At 34.9% G+C, this 26,536-nt stretch overlaps 1 protein-coding gene across 3 annotated transcripts in view; it reads left to right on the top strand.

Moving 5' to 3' along the window:
* LOC123529989 (gelsolin-like protein 1) overlaps nucleotides 1-26,536 on the top strand; it is a 43,659-nt gene that overhangs the window by 1,396 nt on the left and 15,727 nt on the right. Inside the window, exons 1-7 of one of the 3 annotated variants that reach the window (XM_045310659.2) lie at nucleotides 5,127-5,209; nucleotides 10,111-10,169; nucleotides 11,626-11,707; nucleotides 17,590-17,663; nucleotides 19,600-19,674; nucleotides 21,506-21,577; nucleotides 22,786-22,913. In XM_045310659.2, the coding sequence (XP_045166594.2) occupies nucleotides 11,629-11,707; nucleotides 17,590-17,663; nucleotides 19,600-19,674; nucleotides 21,506-21,577; nucleotides 22,786-22,913 (428 nt within the window). In that variant the 5' untranslated portion in view covers nucleotides 5,127-5,209; nucleotides 10,111-10,169; nucleotides 11,626-11,628. Of the gene's footprint in view, nucleotides 1-5,126; nucleotides 5,210-10,110; nucleotides 10,170-11,610; nucleotides 11,708-17,589; nucleotides 17,664-19,599; nucleotides 19,675-21,505; nucleotides 21,578-22,785; nucleotides 22,914-26,536 lie in introns of those variants that run through there. The other 2 variants (XM_045310658.2, XM_045310657.2) reach the window with 2 other exon arrangements.

Below are 26,536 nucleotides of genomic sequence, written 5' to 3'. Positions count from 1 at the left end.
CTTGAGAGTCAGATGCTTGATGAATTGGCTGCTAGTGCTGGAAAGGAAGGAATGTCTGGCAGTGTTGGGGTTTTCCTCTGTGATTAAAGGTTGGAAAGTTGTCTCATGTCCTAAATTGTGTGACTTAAAGCCAGACAAACAGAATGAATACCCTGCTATAGAAAGAGAAAACAGTTTTTTTTTTGTGCTAATGATTCAGTTCCCAAGAATACTCGTAGTTCTATCATGTTTATTATTTGGTGTGTCAGCTATCTTCCCTTTATTTTCTGTGTAATATCTTAACTTGTATATAGCCTCATGTTGATATTCATCCATGGATTTATGTTAATCTATTAGTAAGTGTTTAATCTACTCAGCTAGGTTGTTTGACAAATTACACTTATGTGTTTTTAAGTTTCTTTTAGAACTTTAGAGTGTTTTTTTTTTAAAAAACATGCCATTTTTCTTCTTCAAGATACTGCCTTTAAAAATACTTCAAGAAATTTGTATTTATAGCAAAAAATGCAGACATTAAAAGTGCAATTTAAATTTCAACTTTTTATTATAAAAATACCATTGAATGAGAGCACGTCACATAAAGTTTTAAGTTTTATACTGCTATCCAGACATTTCATTTTTATCGATCAATGTTGACTGACCTTTTAGACTTTATGGGAGGTCAACTGCCAAATCAAAATATGTATTAATTGATCTATCAATTCTGTCTTACCTGTTCATGTTTCATGAGATCATTTCATTTTTATAATAATTATCATGCAAATAAAGTTGCAATATCCAAACATTATTTTAACTACAAAAATGTGGCACTTTTTATTGCACAGCAACAAAATTAGTAATTCCCCATAATTTTTTTAAGAAATGAGTAAACATGTAATTTAATTTAGTATGTATAAAGATTATTCAGGCCTGATTTTTAACAATTTAACTTGTTGCTCGTAAAATTATGCGGATTCATTGTTTGAAAAGTCAGTTACAGACTTTGAAGTTTATAGTATAATGTTAGTTTATAAGCAAAATTACTTGGACTTCATGAAATGTTTAAATGTAAGCAAAAGAAGAAAGGGGAGTGTTAACTCATTCCTACATGTATTAGTGGTACAGTTGTCTATTCTATACATTGGTTAAGCCATACAGACGAAGATATTTGTTGAAGAAACACCAATTGAAATATTCAAGTATGGTTCATCAGTAATATTACGTGTGTACGAGCTATTTCCTTACTGTGATTTCGTAAACTGTTATAGTCATTGACTTCAGATAGGACTATGTTCTATTCGTAAGTTTTGCTATCGTACCACCCACGTTGACAACAACAAATGGTAAATAATTTAGTTGATAAAGGCAATTTTTAATGAAATTCCAAAAAATTGCCACAAAAAATAAACACAAATCTTAATATAAAAAGGATTTCAATGCATATAGTAAAAGATACCTGAAAAGTAAATGAATTGAAGCCGCGCATGAGAACCCAACATAGTGCTTCCGATTGGTCCCATGCTGTCCTCTAACGGTTTGCTCTAATTGTCAATAAGTTGAAAGCAAACTTTCATGTCATGACCAGCTGCATGTATGCACAGGCTGTCTGTCATCCATTTCTGGGCAAAGCCACATTTTTTACTCATGAGTGCTTCTCATTTGTCACACGTAATCAAATTTTTAGGAAACATAAAAAGTGTAATTTAATTTATTTATATAATTTTTTCAGTACCTGATGCACTTGTGTTTACTAGTAAATTCTCTTTTGAATTTTATGGAAGGAATACTGTCGTTATTGTGTAAAAATTACAGATTCAAAATGTACATCATTAAGATAATAAGTGTTTACAAACAAAAACTTTTACCGTCTGTAGAGGCTTTACTATGACAGAAAAAAGACATAACTACAAATGTATTAATTTGACAGCCTTGTACAAAAACATGAAAAAGAAACAACATAAAAATCTCCTTCGTATACCTGATCGCTATGCATGGTTGTACAAAAAAACATGAAGAAAAAAACATTACATAAAAAATCTCCTACGTAAATATTTTTGCCCATATAAAGCTCTCAATGGAGGGAGTGATTCATTCATATGATATGAACCACAAACTACATGTTACACTCTCGCCTACCTGTATTATAAGGTGTACATCCTAGACCTGTAGTAACAGGTTTATAAAATATTTGTAGGAGGTTGACAGGAAAATCAAGGTAATTTACATTCATTTAACATCAAATTATGGTACATTAAATTACTACATTTTTTATGTATCTGAAAGAATTTGTCAAATGTATATATCTGATATGATCTGATATGTGTATTTAAGATAAATATTTGACAAGACTCCAGGTTAATGATGTTAGAAATGATTTATTAGGATGCCTTATTATATGCAACTTTATATTTAACCCTTACCATGCTAAATTTCTATAATGGACTGGTCCATCTTCCAATATGGGCAGTATACCATTTATCATTTGAAGGGGTGTTAACTAAAAATTTACTGACTGAATAGCGAACAGTGCAGACCATGATCAGACTGCACGGATGTGCAGGCTGATCTTGGTCTGCACTGGTCACAAAGGCAAAACCAATCGCCGCCAGCAGGCTAAGGGTTAAGACAGGAAAACCTTTCAGCTTGAGATTTAAAGCAAACTTTTCACAGCTTTTGGGTAAAAATGGAATTATTTTAAATTTTTAACAATTTGTTAAATTAAGGGACAATTTTTGTAATGTTAAATTACTTAGACTTTAAAGCTTCTTAAAAGATTATTCAAAAATATTTCAGTGCTTTTGAATTATTGATAGATATAAATATTAAGATTTGAGGGCGTGAATCATAAAGTTGACTTTTATGTATACCTGTTTATTGAGGTAATGCATTCCGTGAAGTGTTTCAGCCTTGGAGGTTTAATTTACAAATACTCAAATAAATATGAATAAGTTAAAGCAGAGAAAGATCACATAGCTTAATTGCATTACATTATGCTGTAAATTGCAGTAATGGCTACTTTCTATATTTGTGACAATGTGATTATGGCACAGGGGTGTATCTTCTGATCAGAACTACCTACCTCAAGGTTTTGGGTTTTAGAGACTCGATCTTTACCAGCCATCATTCAAGTCAATTTCCCTTATACTCTATAGCTCTTGCGGGACCTGTGTGGTTCACTTGTGTATGAAAAGAATTGGAACCAGTCTTAACTTTGCATGGTCAAAAGAGGCAACTACTACTAAGGGTCTGAACACATGGTTTTTGCTGTACTTCAGTGATGCAGTAAGATATAAAAGTTTTGATCCCATATCCATAATGTTTATAACAGTCCTGATTGGTGGGTGCCATATAATCTGTACATGGCACTGTAAAACCAAAATCAATCGTGCTGCTGAGGCGAAGCTGGAAACATGCTGCTGAAGATCAAAAAAATGTGGCCAAAAAGCCATTGACAAAAAACAAAATTTCCAAAATTTGGTTTCCATAGGCTCTGTGCTGCTGAAAGCATCTAGGCTGATTTCAGCCACTCTTTTTGGCATTATTTTTGTTTGCATTTCAGGAAAATATGTAAACATGTGCTTAAAGATGCTTAAAAGGGAGTTAAGCCAGTGATACATTAAATATACATGAAAATGTTTTATAGATTCTGTAATATCTTGATTTGTAACTTATAATGCAATTCAAGAAGATTTGATACTACAATGTAAAGTATTGTTTTTAGAAAGGGGAAAATGAAATCGTAGTAAAATGATCTGGTATCAAATTTTTGAAACCCAATTAAGTGGCAATATTGTGTTACTGAACAGATGTTTAATACAATGGACTTCGGTGTGGTATGAAAGTGCAAGATAGAGATCTACAAATATGTTAAGTAATAAGTCAATGTTTAATGACTACAGGATGTTACAAGCTTTTCTAGCTACTGATCATTGTCAAATAACAAATATTAAAGATCTACAAGTAGAATCTTAGTAAAATTCTCGGATTCATGTTGAAAAATGTCAGTTCACGGGAGGACTGAAGTTGTCAGTATAATATTGTTACAAAATTACTTGGGACTTCAATGAAATGTTTAAATGTACAAAAAAAAGAAAAGAGTGTTAACATCAATTACCATACATGAATATTTATGGTACAGTCTATTACATTACATTGGTTAAGCCCTCTACAGACGGTAAGTTTTTGTTGTACAACACCAGTTAAATTCAAGATGTACAGCCAAATATTACCGTGTGTACGATGCTATTCCTTGATTTCGTAAATCTTAAGTCTTGACTTACAGATTAGGACATGTTCTATTTCGTAAGTTTTGCCTTACGTACCACCCACGTTGACAAGCAACAAATTGGTAAATAATTAGTTGATAAGAGGCAAGTGAATGAAATTCCAGAAACAATTGCCCAAAAAATAAACACAAATCTTAATATAAAATGGTTTCTAATGCATAATAGAAAAAGGATGACGCTGAAAAGTTAAATGATTTGAGCCGCGCCATGAGAAACCCAACATAGTGCGTTTCCGAGTCTGGTCCATGCTGTTCCCTAACGGTTTCTTTAATTGTAATAGAGTTTGAAAGCAAACATCATTGATCATGACCAGACTGCATGTATGCACAGGCTGGTCTGCATCCATGCTGGTCGCAAAGCCACTATGTTGGTTTTCTCATGACGTGACTCATTTGTGTCATACGTAATCAAATTTATGGAACATAAAAAGGTGAATATTATTTTTATTATTAATTTTTTCAGTACCTGATGCACTATGTTTACTAGGTAAATCTCTGTGATTTTTATGAGAATGGAATACTGTCTGTATGTGAAAAATGTACAATTTCAAAATTGTACATCTTTGAGATAATTAGTGTTGTACAACAAAAACCTACCGTCTGTAGAGGGCTTTACTATGACAGAAAAAAGACATAACTACAAATGTATTAATTTGACAGCCTTGTACAAAAACATGAAAAAGAAACAACATAAAAATCTCCTTCGTATACCTGATCGCTATGCATGGTTGTACAAAAAAACATGAAGGAAAAAACATTACATAAAAAATCTCCTACGTAAATATTTTTGCCCATATAAAGCTCTCAATGGAGGGAGTGATTCATTCATATGATATGAACAACAAACTACATGTTACACTCTCGCCTACCTGTATTATAAAGTGTACATCCTAGACTTGTAGTAACAGGTTTATAAAATATTTGTAGGAGGTTGACAGGAAAATCAAGGTAATTTACATTCATTTAACATCAAATTATGGTACATTTTTTATGTATCTGAAGGAATTTGTCAAATGTATATATCTGATATGATCTGATATGTGTATTTAAGATAAATTTTTGACAAGACTTCAGGTTAATGATGTTAGAAATGATTTATTAGGATGCCTTATTATATGCAACTTTATATTTAACCCTTACCATGCTAAATTTCTATGATGGACTGGTCCATCTTCCAATATGGGCAGTACCATTTATCATTTGAAGGGGTGTTTACTAAAAGTTTACTGACTGAATAGCGAACAGTGCAGACCATGATCAGACTGCACGGATGTGCAGGCTGATCTTGGTCTGTACTGGTCGCAAAGGCAAAACCAATCGCTGCCAGCAGGCTAAGGGTTAAGACAGGAAAACCTTTCAGCTTGAGATTTAAAGCAAACTTTTCACAGATTTTGGGTAAAAATGGAATTATTTTAAATTTTTAACAATTTGTTAAATTAAGGGACAATTTTTGTAATGTTAAATTACTTAGACTTTAAAGCTTCTTAAAAGATTATTCAAAAATATTTCAGTGCTTTTGAATTATTGATAGATATAAATAGTAAGATTTGAGGGCGTGAATCATAAAGTTGACTTTTATGTATACCTATTTTAATATTGAGGTAATGCATTCAGTGAAGTGTTTGTAGCCTTGGAGGTTTATTACAAATACTCCAATAAATATGAATCAGTTAAAGCAGAGAAAGATCACATAGCTTAATTGCATTACATAATGCTGTAAATTGCAGTATATTAAGGGCTACTTTCTACATTTGTGACAATGTGATTATGGCACAGGGGTGTATCTTCTGATCAGAACTACCTACCTCAAGGTTTTGGGTTTTAGAGACTCGATCTTTACCAGCCATCATTCAAGTCAATTTCCCTTATACTCTATAGCTCTTGCGGGACCTGTGTGGTTCACTTGTGTATGAAAAGAATTGGAACCAGTCTTAATTTTGCATGGTCAAAAGAGGCAACTACTACTAAGGGTCCGAACACATGGTTTTTGCTGTATTTCGTAGATGCCATAAGATATAAAAGTTTTGATCCCATATCCAAAATGTTTATAACAGTCCTGGTTGGTGGGTGCCATATAATCTGTACATTGCACTGTAAAACCAAAATCAATCGTGCTGCTGAGGCGAAGCTGGAAACATGCTGCTGAAGATAAAAAAAATGTGGCCAAAAAGCCATTGACAAAAAACAAAATTTCCAAAATTTGGTTTCCATAGGCTCTGTGCTGCTGAAAGCATCTAGGCTGATTTCAGCCACTCTTTTTGGCATTATTTTTGTTAGCATTTGAGGAAAATATGTAAACATGTGCTTAAAGATGCTTAAAAGGGAGTTAAGCCAGTGATGTAAACATTAAATATACATGAAAATGTTTTATAGATTCTGTAATATCTTGATTTGTAACTTATAATGCAGTTAAGAAGATTTGATACTACAATGTTAAGTATTGTTTTTAGAAAGGGGAAAATGAAATAGTAAAATGATCTGGTATCAAATTTTTGAAACCCAATTAAGTGGCAATATTGTGTTACTGAACAGATGTTTAATACAATGGACTTCGGTGTGGTATGAAAGTGCAAGATAGAGATCTACAAATATGTTAAGTAATAAGTCAATGTTTAATGACTACAGGATGTTACAAGCTTTTCTAGCTACTGATCATTGTCAAACAACAAATATTAAAGATCTACAAGTAGAATCTTTATATGTTAAGTATATGTAAGTGCTTTTTGAGTGCCTTAACTTGTATGAGCTGTTTCAGCCACTGATCAGTGTTGAAAAAAAAATAGCATCAAAAACTTAAACTTCCAACAAGCAGGAATGACCTTCAACACACATGGTTGTAAGTGAGTCTTGAGGAGGTTGCCTTTAGTCAGTTAGTCTGTCTTGCGGAGATTGCCTTCAGCCAATCTTGAGATTGTCTTTAGTCAGTCTTTAGCAGATCGCCTTTAGTCTGTCTTCAGGGGATTGCCTTCAGTCAGTCTTGAGGACATTGCCTTAAGCTAGACATGAGGAGATTGAGCCAGTCTTGAGATTGCCTTTAGTCAGTCTTTAGGAGATTGCCTTTAGTCTGTCTTGTGGAGATTGCCTTCAGCCAGTCTTGAGATTGTCTTTAGTCAGTCTTTAGCAGATCGCCTTTATTCAGTCTTGAGGAGATTGCCTTTAGCCAGTCTTGAGGACATTGTCTTTAGCTAGACATGAGGAAAATGTCTTTAGACAGTCTTGAGGACATTTTCTTTAGCTAGACATGAGGAGATTGTCTTTAGCCAGTCTTGAGAAGATTGCCTTTAGCTAGACATGAGGAGATTGTCTTTAGCCAGTCTTGAGGAGATTTTCTTTAGTTAGTCTTGAGGAGATTTTCTTTAGCCAGTCTTTAGTTAGGAGATTGCCTTTAGTCTTTAGGAGATAGTCCTGACAGTCAGTCTTGAGAAAGATCTGATGAGCCTCTCTGGACACATCTTGTCTTGTGCTCTAACTATTGGTTAAGAAATATAGATAGTTTGAAAAATGACATAAAAATTGATATGTAGGCTGAATTTATGTCTTTTTTTACAGTCAATGGTGTGTTAAACTATTAATTTATCTTGATACTTCAGATGTTTTAAGGAGGTGTATATATTGGTATTAAAGGTGGTCAATCAAACTTGCATTTGGTAGATATATGGATACTTCAACAATTTTAGCAAAAGAGCAAGTTTTAGAATTATAGATAGCTTCTGAACTATCAGTCTTATTTGCAAAAATCAAGATAGACAAATGGAGGTACTAATAAACTTTGATAATGTAGCAGTTGACCCCAATACAATTGACACTGTTCATTTTCCAATACAGGTAAATCCAACGATTGCTTTACAATAGATCTGTGACGGATTATCTTTGAACATCCCTGGACTTATTGTACTCAACTGCCACATTATCAAAGCTTATTAGTAATCATAATTTTTCAAACTTGCATTTCTAATCAATTTCAGCTAAAGATGTACACATCTAAAATAAGCTCTTATATTTATATCATTCCTTAGGCAAGTATGTCTATCAAATACACATATGCTAAAATGATTCTTATATTGGTTAGGTGACCAGGATAGGAAAATCAAATTTTAAAAAAGCACTACCAGAGAAAATCACTTAAATTCAACTTATGTGAATGTAAATGAGTGTAAATGATCAGAATCTATTAAACTTTTGAACAAACCCGTTACCTGGCAAAAATCTGATTATAACCACCTTTAAACTTCCTTGAACAGTCATTCCTGATTTGCTTAGCAGAAATGGTATTAAGGAAGGTTGACTTTTCAAATGAAAAAAAATAGTTATTTATTATACACATGTCATTTCCATGTACAGGAATAATGTGCTATCCCTATATTAAGTACTCATTTCCTCTTTCATCTACATGTAATTAATCAAAAGGACTTAATGTTACCACAAAATGATCAACTGTAGTGGTCTACCGTTTGTGGTAGTTTGAAAGGGCTGAACCATACTGTTTTCTCCACAAATCCTTGTTTCATCATTAATGATTCAACACTACTTCTATCATGTACTCATGGTCTTTGACCCAATCAATGTTCAATACCAGTTCTAATTGAATATACTCTACAAGTAACTTACTGTTGACTGCCCCGCATGAGTTGGAGGTAAAAAAGTGGGGAACAATCCAAACAAATGACTATCCTTGCTCACCATTAATGCTTCAACAGTATTTCTGTTACTGGTATGTCATTAATATTCGTGGGGGACTAGTTTTCCTAGATTTCACAATTCCATCAATCCATGAAAGTAAATCCCAACAAACAAACAAAAATCCCATTGATTTCTTATCAAAAATAGCCCTATGAAATAGTCTGGCCAAAAACCATGAAATTTCATGCCATGATGAAGTTAATTGGTTAATCAAAGTATGTACTGGTGGTCTTTGACCGAACAACTGTTCCTCCTTTCAGTACCAGTAATTAAATTATATGTACTCTACAAGTAACTGTCAACTACCCCACCTTGAACTGGAAGTGGGGAGCAAATGACTTAGATATATAGTTTTTTCAGATCTTAAATCTATGTAAGGTCAAACTTGTGACTGAAGACCTTGTTCCTCTGTCAAGGGAGCTAACTGAGAGGGCTATGTTCAAAAGATAATATAGCTAAAAAAGGATCTTTCACAATTGTGCTCTTTTTGATATTTGTAAACAGGAATTTAATCTATAAAACCTTTATAATTTATTAACGTCTGGTTTATATTAAAACTGATATACTCGATGAATAATTTACACCATATGTCTCAATGGTACATACAGGACTTACTGAGTCATTATTGACCGAACAATTCATCAATATCTGGCAGATACATATTTGTATAACATTGAATCTGTCAATCAACTAATACTCATTTTTGATGTCATATCCTTGATCATTAATGGGTGTGCTATATTTGAATACCTGTTTTTAGGTTTAGGCTTTGCAACTTAATCATTAATCTGCCAAGACAATTTTTTTAAAAAGCTATCAAAAGAAAAAAAGTTGTGAGCTAGAACGATGTAGAATAAATCAGATTTTCATTGCTTCTCATGCAAAATATACATAATTATTTCCTTTTCTTTCGTTTTACCAGATTTAGAATAGTTTTGTCAAGCTGTGTGACTGTTTATATACAATACTTGTATGTCCCTGCATTACTGAATACACCTTCTCATCAAAAATATCAAAAACGTTGCAAAAACTAACATGGTTTAGCTACTTTATTTTGCTCAGTTTTGTTATTAAGATTGTCATGATGAAACATTGTATAAATTTTGAATGGCCTTATTATAGTGCTTGGTTTGATTGATTAATATACCTGCAAAATATTTTCTTTTCAGACTGAAGTTGTGACTTATTTTCCTTCTTCCTGTATTAGAAAGCAGACAGTTTATTTCAGGTAAGTTTATTTTATTTTCACTGTTAAATGATGCATTGTACAGAAACGATGCATAAATAAAAAGTCATATTAAATTTGTACATCTCAGGAGTATTTTACCATAAATGAGGAGTGTATTACAATTAAAGGGACATGCTACGAGATGAACTTAAAAATGGTCAGGATCTATGCTGTTCACTAGCGGTTGCTCTAATTGCAATAGGCTTTGAAAGCGAACAGCATGGATCCTGACCAGACTGTGCGGATGCGCAGGCTGGTCTGGATCCATGCTGGTTGCAAACGCACTATAATGTTGGTTTTCTCATGGTGCGACTCACATGTGTTTTTCTAGCAGGACATTCGTCAGTAATGCCAAAATTGTTCATGAACATGTGCATATTGGTCAAAACGCCTAACGCTGTTAATTACTTTGACCATGAATCGGCCAAAATAAATCAATAATTTAGCTGCAGTACCTTTCCAAATGTCTGTGTGTGATATTTCTTGTAAATAGTATTATATGCATTTATATTAAGAAAATAGTGATACAATATAAACTGACCGATTAGGAATTTTGTTGAGTGCAGACAACCAGGAGTCTGTTACTTATTTACTTTTTAGTAACTTTTTATTAACAATTATTGCTAACTTATGAAAACAAGTTTATAACTTTAGAAAATTTGACAAAAATCTTGAGGTGTGTCCCTTTAAAAGAATGAAAGCGTGCAGAAAACATATTTACAAAATATAATGCTATATGTGAAAATGTTTGATGACAGTATCAATATTTTTGTGGCTTACTATCAAACTGGCAGTTAATGGAAATTAGTTATTTTACATGGGGGCTTTATACCCAGTGGAATGTGATAGAATTGTGCACTTTGAAATGTTTTGTTTTTGTTGAGTTCAACTCACACCAACACAACCTAGGTCATATACAGTAGTGACTTTCCAGCTTTTTTTGATGGTAAAGAAAGACCCAAGGTGCCCCAGGTACATGCATTACATCAACACGTGTGGGCACCTGGGTAGAACCACTTATTTTCTGTGTGCCAGCCTGATGGCTTCCTCCCATGAAGAATTCAACACCCGGAACGAGGCCCAAACTGACATCAGTGACAGGCATTTATTCATGCTCACCTGTGCCTGAAACATTGCCCTAGGGTTTTTGCTCTCCATTTAGCCCTTATCATGCTGGACATGATTGATTCTGCCAGTGCGACCAGTGTAGATAATGATCAGCTGCACATCCATGAAGTCTTATCATGATCATCTACACAGTTTGCCATTCAGTCAGTATCATTTTGGTAAGCAACCTTTTTAACAGTTAATAGCACCATCCAAATTGAAAGATGGACAAGCTCATTCCAGAAATTTAGCAGAGTTAGGGTTAGAGCTGGAAAAGTCACCATATAAGACCACTTCAATATGACAAACTGTGAGTATATATAAGATATGCATTATGTATATTTTTCAGAAAATGTTAAAGGCAAAGAAGTATGACTGGAAGGATTCCAACATGGCCTTATTTGGGTCTGATACCGAGAAGGGAGTCAAAAGTATGTTCTCTCATAAATTGATTTATATAAAGAAAAGCACCAAGTTGTAATAGGTTTGTCTTACTGAGGACGTGATTTCATCTTTTGTGTTATACATACATGTATATATAAAAAGATATAAAATTATATATAAAATAAGTGTCTGCTAAAATCTGTTGGATAAACTTAATAGATGTTGCTACAGGCAGATCTACATGTTTAAACTTCTCATTTTGGTTTCACAAGTATAGTACAACCTCCCCAGAGTGGCCCTCTCTTAAGCAAAAACCTCTCTATAACAGCATCATCAAAATTTCCCTAAGCTGAAATATACTATCAAATTTACCTCTCCAGAACAACAACCCTACATAACAGTCAATATTTGTATCTCCAAAAGGGTGTTGCTCTACAGAGGTACAATGTACAGTAGAATGTACACAGCTTTAATAATATGAATAACTTGCATTTCTTTATATGAGCCGCACCACGAGAAAATCAACATAGTGGGTTTGCGACCAGCATGAATCCAGACCAGCCTGCGCATCCGCGCAGTCTGGTCAGGATCCTTGCTGTTTAACAGTTTCTCTAATTGCAATAGGCTTTGAAAGTGAACAGCATGGATCTTGACCAGACTGCGCGGATGCGCAGGCTGGTCTGGATCCATGCTGGTCGCAAACCCACTATGTTGATTTTCTCATGGCGTGGCTCATATTTGGGGTCAGTAGGACAAAGGTCACAGTGACCCTGAACAGTTAAACAGTTTCAAGGATGATAACTCATGAAAGGCTTGACCAATTTAAATAATTTTTGGTACACACGTGTAACATCATAAAATACAGATCAAGTTTGCATTTGACGTCAAAGGTCAAGGTCACAGTGACTCGGAACAGTTAAATGGTTCCCGGATGATAACTTGAGAACGCTTGGGCCTAGGATCATACTTTTTGGTACACAGGTGTAACCTCTTGAAATACAGGTCAAGATCTACTTTGAGGTCAGTAGGTCAAAGGTCAAGGTCACAGTGACTCGGAACAGTTAAACGGTTTCCGGATGATAACTTGAGAACACTTGGGTCTAGGATCATAAATTGTTGTACACAGGTGTAACATGATTGAATACAGGTCAAATGCAACTTTGAGGCTAGTAGGTCAAAGGTCAACATCACTATAACACGAAACAGTTGAACGCTTTCCGGATGATAACTTGAGAATGCTTGGCCCTAGGATCATGAAAATTGATAGGGAGGTTGGTTATGACCAGCAGATGACACCTTATGATTTTTAGATCAAAGGTCAAGGTCACAGTAACCCGGAACATTTAAACTGTTTTCGGACAATACATTTGTAACTTCAGAACGCTTTTGACTAGGATCACGAAACTTAATAGGGAGGTTGGTCATGACCAGCAGATGACCTCTATTGATTTTGAGTTCCAAAGGTCAAAAGTCAGAGTGACCAGGTACATTTAAACCTTTTTCGGACAATAACTTGAGAACGCTTGGGCCGAGGATCTTGAAACTTCATAGGGAGTTGATCATGACCAGCAGATGACCTCTATTGATTTTGAGTTCAGTAGGTCAAAGATCAAGCAAGTTCAGCTTTGACATTGGCTTAGTTCTGTGACAAGGCCATATTGTGGGGGTATAATTTGTCACTCCTGTGACAAATCTAGTTAATTTAGTTGTTTATTAATTGAAGGTCAGTTTTAATAACTTGAAGGGAACAAGTCAGAATGTGTGCCTAGTAGGCTATAAACCTGAATTCAGATTGGCAGTTTATGAGCACATTCCTGACATTGAACATTAGCAAAGTAGTTAGCATTCAAAGACTCGACTACATTTTTCAGTTCTATTACCTTAGTACCAGATTAGTTGGCAATGGTAATTTTATACGCTATTTCCTTATTTGAGTGTAAAAAAAGGATGTTAACTAAGTCTCAAAACTGAGTCATGGTCACTGACTCAGGTGTACAACCACTTATTATAATGTACAACATTGATTGTGAACAGCTGCTTGTGTTTTCCTTCACTCAAGAATTGTGAAACTGATGTTATTATTTTGCTGTTACACAATAGTCATATATTTAACTTTAACTTTCTTTCACAGGGGCATACAGTTTGTGTTTGTGACATACAGACCCTGGCCCAATATTATGTTTTCAAAGATTTGTTAACTACGATTTTTGAAATTGTTTTAATTGCTCAGTTGTTGTTTATAACAATTATTGGTTTATTACCAAAACATGTACAGATAGGCATTCCAACATTAAAGTAACTGGTAGATGGGACCAAAACTTCATATGCTGACAGGGGCCTCCTTGGCCGAGTGGTTAAGGTCTTCAAGTCACTTGTCCCTCACTGCTTTGGGTTCAAGCCTCACTTGAAGTCCATATTGAAGTCCTCATGTGAGGAAGCCATCCAGCTGTCTTACAGAGGCCGGTGGTTCTACACAGGTTCCTGCTTATGATGAAATAATGCAGGGAGGGGCACCTTGGGTCTTCCTGCATCATCAAAAGCTGGAATGTTGCTATATGACCTAAAATTTTGTTGACATGATGTTGAACCCAACAAAAACAAAATCCTATGCCTACTAAAATATTTAGGGAAATTTTATTGAAGCCAACCAGATTAGCTCAGTAGTAAAAAAACAAGACTATTAGTCAAGAGGTCTTACTAGCACAATATAATGTTCTCTTAGCGATTTGACAGAAGACCATAGGTCTAAAATCATTCAACCACCACTAGTTCATGTGGAGAAGTTGTATGTAAATAAAATTTGTTAAGAGTTTCCTTTTAGACACATAGAATGCATGCAGCCAAGTGAAATACTGGCACAACTCAGTTTGATTGAGTGTGTCCAGAAATTTGAAAATCTTCTCATGTAACATTAGCACTAGCTAAAGAGATATTCAGTTATAGACCTTTATCACGGACACGGACATGGGAATGTAACTGTAAACGTACTCTGTACTCCGTTCAAATCTAAGGGGTTTTCTCAAACATGTTTTAGGAACTTGTTGTATATAAGAATATGTATGATAACAAATAAAGGCGCATAGTGAGAAAAAGGTTTAGCTCAGTTAAATAGCATATTTTAAAGGCTTACAGAAAAAAATCGAAATACAGATCTTTGACCTATTTGTTATTGTGTGGGAAAGGGTAGGCTGTATTGAAACAATAAAAAATGAAACACCAAGAATTGAAGAAGAAAGGAATATGAATAGAAATCACAATGAATAACTGAGGATCGGTGTAGAAGTCTGTCGGGAATGGGAGACTGGGGGAGGGTGAAGGGGTTTTAGGTCTAGGTGTTTGGAAGAATAAAAAAACAACAACATTTATTCAAATGTCTTATGTTTTGGCGATCAGTGTGTTGGAGGAAAAATAAATGCTAAGAAACAAAATGAGGTGTAACACGGTCTGTAAACACTGGCTCCACCTGCTCTTGGTGGCAAATGAGGTGAGTGGAAGAAGGAGCTAATGGTACTTTCGAGGTGGAGCTAAATTGTAAAAAGGTTTGCTTTTCGCAACAATATGGAACATAATTTCTGTTAAACGGGCAATTGGTTCCAATCATAAATGATTTTAGTTTATAACTTACATATATGTAGCGCACTTTGCAGAGATTACTGTCTAACTTAAACGAAAGTTGAAATAGTACTACCGAAATACTTTGGGAAGGAGGAATAATACTTCATTATTATGTAGTTTACTGATTGTATTGTTTTGACTTGCCTATATACAATTTTGAGATGCCAATGCCACTTGTTTAGGCGTTAAGTGTTGGAGCATATGAACCATATGAAATATTTAACCCCCACCCCCTCCGCTATAAAATCAATCCTTAAATAATGCTTTCTGTTTAAGAAGGTATCGAGAAGTATGATATAAAAATATTTTACCAACATTATTGCAAAATATGAGATTTGATAATCTTAGGGGCAGTTTGATTGTGAAGTTTAGAAGGTGGCCGACGTTTACCCACATCGGCACCGACGCCGGTGTGATAACAACCTCCTTATTCGCTTAAATTGATTGGTAAAACTTTGTTGATAGGAAGTATAAATAAAAGTCTTGGCTATATTGGCAGCTGCTGCTAATTTAAACTTATTTGATACTTAAAATAGAGACAAAGGATTGGTGTAACTTTGGATATTACATGCTTATAAAAACTCCAGCTTAAGATTCATTTCAGGTTGCTTAGGTCAAGGTTTCTGTTGCTAAAAGATAAGCATTGTTCTCCGAATTACTATACTAATTTGATATGGCTAGTGTGACAAAATTTGGTTAATATGTAGAGGTATAGCTGTGGGCTATTTGAATTGAGGTCAGATTTATTGTACCTGAACAAACAAAAAAGAACAGCTTTCGATAAATGAATTTAGTTCTGACTGAGACATATTGTCACCAAACTTGGTGTATTGCTAATGTATATCAGGACTCACCTTAAGAATGTATTTTCGGTCGCTAAGATGAAAAAGATCAACTGTCCAAAATATGTTTTACTGTAGGGATAATACACGTTTTTTTTTTTTGTGTATTAACGTCTGCAAAAGCCCGCGGGATATGTTTGTGACCGAGACCGAAGGTTATTACAAACATAAAATTACCAATAATTGTTCATATCATTTCACAATTTGGTGGACTCAATCACAATTTCAAGTATAATAACTTTACATTCGAGTTACATTGAGTACGGACACGCAGTTGGAGTACGGATGAGTACGAACGTAGTGTTAAGTTTCCAAAGTGTTTTCATAAATTCTTCGAGAAATTAGGTAAAACATACTGACTGATACTTACCAAAATCATAAATATGATACCTAAAAAACAAAGAATCGCACAAGTAAACACGCAACTTTTTAACATTCACGGTTGTCTACAAAATCTGAATTGACACAGAGTTCTAAAAGGGGAGTAAACAAGGGAAGAAACGAGTACGAACAATGTTTGGAGCAGCGCATTTGGCGTAAGTTGCTGATCCAGTAAAACATTCTATGTTTTAGATTGTGTCTTTAATGCTTCTAGAAGGGGTTTTTATGAAAGAAAAAAGATGCAGATACCAGATGTTAATCTGTGCAGAATTACATATACGCCCCTGGGAAAGCATTTCAAAAATAAAAATCAGGTATTAACAGCACGTGAATTGCCTTGTTTGCACACGACTTTTCTCCCGTTAATACATGGGCGGATCCAGTGAAAAAAGTAGTTTTTTATGCAAGAATGACTGGGTTGATTGTTGTCACACTGACAAATTAAATGCCGTAAATTTACAAAACAAGACCTGAAAGAATATTTTATCAAATGACAGACAACAAGTAAAATTAAAGGAAAAGACGTTTTATTAAACTGAACCTGATAATTTTTGTAAGATGTAGGTATACGAGTTCGTCTGTGTTCTTCTTACACAGGTAATATTTATTCCTAGCGAGTATAATACTGCCAATAATTATAAAAATATGCTGTGTCTTGATATCTAGGCAAACTCATTTGAATTTGGTGTCTTAGAAAATAAAACACATCTCTCCGGTTATGTTTTCCGATTTCTATGTTTTGAGAAACCCCCTAGAATTTGACCATAGTACATAGTACGACTACATTGTCCGTGTCCGTGATAAAGGTCTAATAGTAACATTGAATGATCGCAAGACCCTAAAGGATCAAAAATACAACACTGCACTCAATCAGTTCTGGTTCAGATTTAAGGAACAATGATAAAGCTATCTGACTAAAACTGTATACGTGTAAAAGTTTGCAACATGGAAATGTTTGTGAATTTCGCGAATTCAAGAATTTCACAATTTCAGCAGCTCACAACCTTCTTGACCAGCAAATACATCCATTTATACAGTATTGAAAAGGTGTTAAATCCAGTCAAAGAAATAAACAAATTTTGTAATTACAGAGGAGTCAGCCGAGTCGGAGCCAGCATGGCAGGGATCTGGACAGGAACCTGGTCTCAGGATCTGGAGAATTGTGGTATGTTTATATGTATACTTTTAATGTTACTGTAAGTAAATGCTTTTAATTTTATGTTAACAACAGATAAAGCAGCTGTCTGAATAATAAAATCTGTAAAATTACTTGGCAAGAAATACACTTATACCAATGTGGCACATGATCATCTTATACGCTTAAGGGTCATAAACAAACATACAAATTATTTCTTGTAATAGTCTTTCAACTTATATAAATCAGATGTTAGCCCCGAAGGTGGGCATATCAAAATCGCACTGTCCGTCCGTCCGTCCGTGTGCGTGCCGACATCCGGCCGAAATGAAAGAGAGGCCATTTCTTTTGTTATTTTCTTTTGTCTGAATAGGGGGCCCTGGCCCTTTAATCTATTGTTAACAGATTGAAGCTATTGTTCTCTTTACTGTTAGATGGCCCTCTCTTTCATTTCGGTTGCCTGTGCATCCGTCCGTGCGTGTGTGTGTGTCTGGTAAATTCATGTCCGGGGTGTAACTCTTCAATCCATAGTGGGATTTTCAAATAACTTGGCATAAATGTTCACCATAATGAGATAATGTGTCATGTGCAAGACCCAGATCCCTAGCTCCAAGGTCAAGGTCACACTTAGGGGTCAAAGGTTAACATGGTCTGTTTCGTGTCTGGTCCATAACTCTGCCATTGATGAAGGGATTTTGAAATTATTTGACATAAATAATTACCATAATGAGATGACATGTCATGCACAAGACCCAGACCCCTAGCTCAAGGTCAATGTCACACTTAGAAGTGAAAGGTTAACAGGGTATGTTTTGTGTCCGGTCCATAACTCTGCCATTCATCAAGAGATTTCGAAATTGCTTGGCATAAATGTTCCTCATAATGAGACAACGTGTTGTGCACAAGATCCAGACCCCTAGCTCTAAGGTCAAGGTCACGCTTAGAGGTTATAGGTTAACATGGTCTGTTTCTTGTCCATTCATTAACTCTGCCATTGATGAAGATATTTTGAAATTACTTGGCATAAATGTTCCTTTTAATGTGATGAGGTGTCCTGCACAAGACCCAGACCCCTAGCTCCAAGATCAAGGTCACACTTAGAAGTCAAATGTGTTTCTTGTTTGGTCCATAACTGCCATTTAGCAAGGGATTTGAAAATAATTTGACACAAATGTTAAACATATTGAAACAGTGTGTCAAGCTTGTGACCCGGGCCTCTTAGGTCAAGGTGAAGGTCACAAAATGATGTGTGATTTTTTTTGTGCATACAACTAAAGCATTCTTTGGCACACTTCGGGGAACATTTGTTACCAATAGTGACAGCTCTTGTTTCCTACTTAGTATGTATGTTTAAAAGAACCTCTTCCCAGTTGCCAGTTAGATTGGGGTCATTTTGTAAATTTGTCTAAAAATTGGGCTTAGTCTACAGGAGATTCAGTATTAATGTTGAATTAGCCAAAATATTTCTTATCATTTCTAGTATGTATTTAATACATTGCATACCGGTATGCATTTAAAGATAGAGCTATAAGTAAGAGTTAAAATATCTTTCCTTCGATGAAACTTGCATGACCATTGCAGGCTGGATTCAATCTGATGGCTGCTAGATTGAAGGAATCACCAGGTCATATATCTGATATATTTTAAGAGACTTTCAAATAAGTTTTTATAACTACACATAAATGGTTACAGTCTGTACAACCCAGGTCATTAAGACGTCCAAGGTCATCTAGGAGGTAAATGGTCAAATAACTTTAGTTTGTGTCTGCTCCATATCTTCTTAACTTTGTTAAGGATTTGGGTGAAACAAACATCAATTGTTTACCTTGTCAATCAAAGTGCAGAATGTTTACCCTAACTGATGCTTCCCTTTGTCAAAGTAGAGTCTGAGTGCTTAATCAACTTCAGTATAGCATAGTAAAGCTGTGAGTTCTTATCTAAAGTTAACGCATTTATCTATTTTCAGAAATTCAAGGTTGAAAGCTGGCCAAAGGAAGACTACGGTAAATTCTATAGTGGAGATTCCTACATCATTCTCAATGTAAGTCACAGACATTATCATTTACTAAGGTGCTTTTGTTACCTAAACCCCAACCATTTTTATTGTAAGTCTCAGAGAAGTTCCCATTTCTCAGCTGGCAGTTGTTCTCAGTATACTGTGAAATCATTAATATTCATGGTGGACTAATTTTCATTGATTTTGTGGGTAAGTCAATCCACAAAATTTAATCTCAAAGCACAAGTGAAATTCCCACTTATATTATTTTCAAAAGTTGAAATCCACAAATTCATATCACCACGAAATTGCTGTTTTGTCCAAAACCACGAAATTTCATGCCCATGAAATTAAATAATTTTACAGTACTGATAATTCATATAAGGTGCTCCCCGAAGAAACCCCTAACTGCCTGACAAGCATCACATTCCTGCTGCCTCAGTCGAAAAAGCTTTAAAATTATGGTCAAGAAAATGCAAGGTATTGTCAGCATGACATATGAAACCAACAAAACAAGCAAATAAACAAATTTCCTCAGTGAATTTGCTGTAGATCGATAATTTTCATGTAGCCTTCATTTAACAATTTCATCATTAGCAGCATCATTCTCAGTGTTAACCCTTACCCTGCTTAATTTCTGTAATGAACCTGTCCATCTTTCAGTTCATTAACTGTTAAAAGGGGTGTTTACAAAAAAGATACTGACTGAATGGCGAACAATGCAGATCATGATCAGACTGCATGGATGTGCAGACTGATCATGATCTACACTGGTCGCAAAGGCAGAATCAGTCTTGTACAGCATAATAAGGGTTAAGATTTCTCAAAATATGAGTTCTTTATTTAGGTTATGATGCAGGTTAAGATATTTACCAGTACTTTGAATTGGTGATTTGCTAACTAAAATAAAAAATAATAAATGTTACAATATCTACAAAATATAAGAAATAATGGCTGTTACAAGTTTTCAGTAAATTATTAGGACTGGGACGATTACTCGGTTAATCGGATCCGATTCGATTAGTAGGTGAAACCGGTTTCAATTTTGCAAAATCGCTAATCGCTTTTAAACAGTAAACATCACGAATTGTACTTTATCTTTATACATTTCTTTGACTAGCTTTTATACCCGCAGTATATTTCCGCTATAACACATAGAGCAAAGTCAGTAGTCTCAGATTTACCTGTTGTGATACGTATAAAATAAAATACACCAAAATATGACTTATTAATTATCACACTGTTTGCAAACGATAAAGTCCGTAAGTTCCTATAATGTAATCAGCTGCTGGAAGTACCTTGATACAGTCGTCAGGAATGAAAACAGCATTTTCAATATGGCAGCCGATTCACCAGTTCGGTTTGGTTTCTTACAAAAGATTAACCGGTTTCAAAATTTTAAAATAATCCCAGCCCTATAAATTATTAGAATATTCGACTGAAATATATATAATAATTTCACAGAAAAACTATCAAATATTCATTTTACTACCAGTACTGAGTAACTGTAATTTTGAATAGTTAGATCACAAATAAAAAGAACATTTTTTTTTTTGCATAATATTATGTAAGATCATAGTTTAGTATCTTTCACTGTTGAAATACTTTATACTGAGAGATGTTTCAATTTTACGATAAAACATTCTGTATCCCAAACTGATTTTTATAATTAGTTAAATAAAATCAGTGTTTCAAGTTTGGAGTTCAGATACATAGAAAAAAACATCAGAAAAGCTTAGTCCCTTGTGATCAGTATGTTGTAGTGTTATTGTTTGATCCACCATTTTGATAACACTTTGGCTTTTCTTTAATTTAGCATAATAATCTATATATTGTATGCCAGTAAGATTGCATTATTTAATATTTTACTCTTCAGACGTACAAGAATCCCGACTCAGATGAGCTTTTGTATGATGTACATTTTTGGATAGGAAAATACAGCACACAGGTGAGTAGTACATGTATTTTAAAAATACGTTACAGGATGGAACGGTAAATTTTGTTAAAGTTTTGAATTAATTTGTATTTGTAATAACTTATCAAAGCTATTCAAATTAAAGACAAAAGATAAATCTCTAACATCATGAGATAACCTCTCAGAACAAGTTATATTACTCTTGTTTACATTTTGTGAGACTAATCTTATTATGCCCCTTTTACCTTAAAAACATGGATGAAAGTTTTAGCATCTTTTCAGAAATGTCTAGAATCTGAGGGAAAGCTTTTTAACTCTTAGCATGCTGGACACAATTGGTTCTGCCTTTGAGACCAGTGTAGATCATGATCAGCCTGCTTATCCATGCAGTCTGATCATGATCTGCAGTGTTGGCTATTCAGCCAGTGTCTTTTTGGTAAGCACCCCTTTAAACAGTTAATGGTACTGTCCAAATTGGAAGATGGACAAGTTAATTAAAGAAAGTTTGCAAGGTAAAGGTTAACTCATCACAAGTCTTCCTCATTATGCAAAATGTTCAAGGTTAACTATTGTGATCATCCTGTGTCCATCTTCTGTTGTCCTTGATCATCAATTTGACTAATAACACTTCAGCCATAATAGTTTTGGCCAAATCTTAATGCAACGTAATAGTGGGAGGTGGAGTTCATTACTGGGTCATCTAGGGTCAAACACTCTGTCAAATCATAGAACACCTTGTGTTCACATTTCATACCTCATCTTCGTGAAATGTTGTCAGAATGTTTGTTTTTATAAAATCTTGGAAAGCTTTTAAAGTTTGTCATCAGTGGCCAGACTCTGAAAGCTACAGTTTATCTTCATGAAACTTTGTCAGAATGTTTGCTTTTATGGCATTTAGATCAAGTTCAGTTTCAGAACTTGGTCATCTGAGACATTCTCACTAGTGCAAGACCTGAGCGAACAAGGGTAAGATATATATCTACATAACCCTTTTTGCTCTGAAATTCAGTAGGTCAAAGGTCAATGACCTTGAGACAGAAATGGTTTCTGATCAAAAAGTGAAGAGAACTAGTGTCTATACTGATCAAATGCCTGTGGTCAGGAAATGCTACCAAGGTAGAATATAAGACAGAGGACTGATTGTAGAGACCTCAGTCACATTTCATTTTCATCAACCACTGTTTCATAACCATGGTCTTAAATCTTCTCGTAGAAAAGATAGTATTCATTTTTATAAACAGGATGAGTATGGAACTGCCGCCTACAAAACTGTGGAACTTGATACTTTCCATGATGACAAACCAGTCCAGCACAGAGAAGTTCAAGGTCATGAGTCTAAGTTGTTCAGGTCATATTTTGACACATTAACGTAAGTCAGTTCATTGTTTACCTTTTTTGCTGGTTTATAAGTTATTGAATATAAATGGAAAGCTTTATAAACATTCAGAATGAAGAAATGTAGGGCTTTTTAGCCTACCTGACCCCATTTTGCACAGGGTGAGCCATTGTGATCACACACCGTCTGTCCTTCTGTCCACACTTTTCTTCAAACAACAACTACTCTGAAACCATTGGGTAGAAGTTGATGAAACTTGGCCTGGATGTTCCTCAGGTGGTCCTCTTTCAAAGTTGTTCAAACAGTACCATTGATTGCACATAGGGACCGCCAGACCTGAAAATAGAAAAATCTTCTAACAATATCTCCTCGTAAACCACTAGCCTGATTTCAAAATAATTTCACACAAATGGTCCTTGTGAAACCCTCTGTCAAGATTATTCAGATTATTGTGATTCATCAAAAAACATGGCCGCCAGGGGTTGTGGTTACTTATTAATCCCCCACCACTCTTGGTGGGGTATTATTGGAATGGTCTCTGTCCATCCGCCCGTCTGTCTGTCTGTCTGTCTGTCCGTAGCATTTTGTGTCTGCTCTGTATCTCCTAAACCCTTGAAGGATTTTCATGAAACTTGGGTCAAATGATCAAGGCATCAAGACAATGTGCAGAACGCATGAGTCAGCCATGTCAACTCAAGGTCAAGGTCACATGTCAAAGTCAAAGGTCTGAGCCTTCCATTTCATGTCCACTCTGTATCTCCTAAATCCCTTGAAGGATAATCATGAAACTTGGGTCAAATGATCACCTCATTAAGACAATATGCAGAATTTATGAGTCAGCCATTTCGTCTTAAGGTCAGGGTCACAAGTCAAGGTCAAAGGTTTGAGCCTTCCATTTTGTGTCTGCTCTGTATCTCCTAAACCTCTTGAAGGATTTTCACTTGGTTCAAATGATCACCCCATCAAGATGATGTGCATAACCCATGAGTCAGCCATGTCAGGTCAAGGTTACAACTCAAGGTCAAAGGTTTGAGCCTTCAATTTCATGTCCGCTCTGTATCTCCTAAACCCTTGAAGGATAATCATGAAACTTGGGTCAAATGATCACCTCATTATAACAATGTGCAGAACCCATGAGTCTGTCATGTCGACTCGAGGTCAAGGTCACAAGTCAAGGTAAAAGGTTTGAGCCTTCCATTTTGTGTTCGCTCTGTATCTCCTAAGTCCCTTGAAGGATAATCATGAAACTTGGGTCAAATGATCATCTTATCAAGACGATATGCAGAATTTATGTGTCAGCCATATCGACTTAAGGTTAAGGTCACAAGTCAAAGTCACAGGTGAGCTAAAAAAAAAAAAAAAAAAAAAAAAGTCCATTATTTATGGGCATCTTCACATGAAGGTCCCCCATCTGAGAAACTTTAAAGCATATTCCTTTCAACAGTGTTTGAGGAGTTAGGCACACAAGTCAAAGTCAAAGGTTTTGAGCCTTCCATTTCCTGTCCGCTTTGTATCTCCTGAACCCCTTGAAGACTTTTTATGAAATTTGAGTCAAATGATCACCTCATCAAGACAATGTGCTTAACCCATGACTCAGCTATGTCGGCTCAAGGTCAAGGTCACAACTCTGGATCAAATGTTTTAGCCTTCCATTTTATGTTCGCTCTGTATTTCCTAAACCGCTTTAAGGAATTTCAGGAAACTTTGGTCAAATGATCACCTCATTAGGATGATGTGCAGAACTCATGAGTCAGCCATGTCAGCTTAAGGTCAAGTCACTTGTCAGAAACAGCAGCCCAATGTTTGATATATTCATATCACATCATTTCCTCAATGTCTTACCCCGCCTCAAAGCCCCCCGCACCCCATAAAAAAAGAAAAAATGAAGCACACATACACATTACCTGCCTGTATCTATTTAATATATAGAAACTTTTAACTGTTCAAGCCAGCATCTAAACTTGGATGAGTGATGTAGGGTGATCATGTCTCTCTTGTTTATTCTGTCAAGAAAAAAAAAGAACAGTATGGATAAAATCTCCTAGGAGAGTATAACTATGGAAGCTGAGTAAAGTATAAGTATTGGTTATTCTAAATCCACTGAGATTGGCTTCTGTGTCAGTTTTACTAAGTTACTTTCTAAGTTATTTTACATAAGAAATAATAAGTTCCCAAACGTGGTTTATCGTAAAATAACCCGACTTTTGAGTTCTTATGCAAAAGAATATATCACGAAGGCCGTAGGCCTGAGTGATATATTGTTATGCATAAGAACGAAAAACTCAGGTTATTCTACGATAAATCACACTTGGGAACTTATTATTTCGATTCTAACACGGCATACTAGTATCAACAGTAATAGAAAATAATGATAACTACATTTTACGACTGTGCTACGCACCTGGATCAGATGACGTCATTGCACGCGAGTGGTTTATTGCAGAATAACCCGAGATAGATTTTGCTCTACATGTATGTAGGTTATTTACTGGTCATGTTAGAATAATAGTTTTTTCTGTATTTTCATTCTGTCGGAAAACAGTTGTACCATACCATAACAAGTGTCTTGTATGATAAGGTCTGTAACTTTGGGCACCATTATTTCTTTGAAAACTAGCCAAATCGGTCCAGGCATATTGGAGTTACGGCCCTTGAGTTACCAAAAGTCGGCCTTTTTAGCTCGACTTTTCGGAGAAAAAGTAGAGCTATTGTACTCACGTCGGCGTTGGTTAAAGTTTTTGATAAAGTCAAATATCTCTGTTACTATGAAAGCTATTGACTTGAAACTTAAAATATTTATTTACTATCAAAGTCTACACCAGGAGAAACAATCCCCATAACTCTGATTTGAATTTTGACAGAATTATGCCTCTTTTTTAACTAAGAATTTTTGGTTAAAATTTTTGATAATGTCAAATATATCTCTGTTACTATCAAAGCTTTTTACTTGAAACTTAAAGTACTTATTAACTATCAAAGTCTACACCAGGAGACACAATCCCCAGAACTCTGATTTGAATTTTGACAGAATTATGCCCCTTTTTAACTTAGAATTTTTGGTTAAAGTTTTTGATAAAGTCAAATAACTGTTACTATCAAACCTATTGACTTGAAACTTAAAATACCTATCAACCATCAAAGTCTACACCAGGAGAAACATTTGCAATAACTCTGTTTTGAATTTTGACAGAATTATGCCCCTTTTTAACTTAGAATTTTTTGTTAAAATTTTTGAAAAGTCAAATATCTCTGTTACTATTAAAGCTTTTGACTTGAAACTCAAAATAGTTATTTACTATCAAAGTCTACACCAGGAGACACAATTCTCATAACTCTGATTTGAATTTTGACAGAGTTATGCCCCTTTTTAACTTAGAATTTTTGGTTAAAATTTTTGATACAGTCAGGTCAAAGCTTTTGATTTGAAACTTAAAATACTTATTTACCATCAAAGTCTACACTAGGAGAAACAATCCCCATAACTCTGATGTGAAATTTGACAGAATTATGCCCCTTTTTAACTTAGAATTTTTTGTTAAAATTTTTTATGAAGTCAAATATCTCTGTTACTATTAAAGCTTTTGACTTGAAACTCAAAGTAGTTATTTACTATCAAAGTCTACACCAGGAGACACAATTCCCATAACTCTGATTTG

The sequence above is a fragment of the Mercenaria mercenaria genome, chromosome 13, assembly GCF_021730395.1.
Source record: "Mercenaria mercenaria strain notata chromosome 13, MADL_Memer_1, whole genome shotgun sequence".
In the NCBI taxonomy this organism is placed as follows: Eukaryota; Metazoa; Mollusca; class Bivalvia; order Venerida; family Veneridae; genus Mercenaria; species Mercenaria mercenaria.
This window is presented reverse-complemented; position numbering and strand designations above follow the sequence as displayed.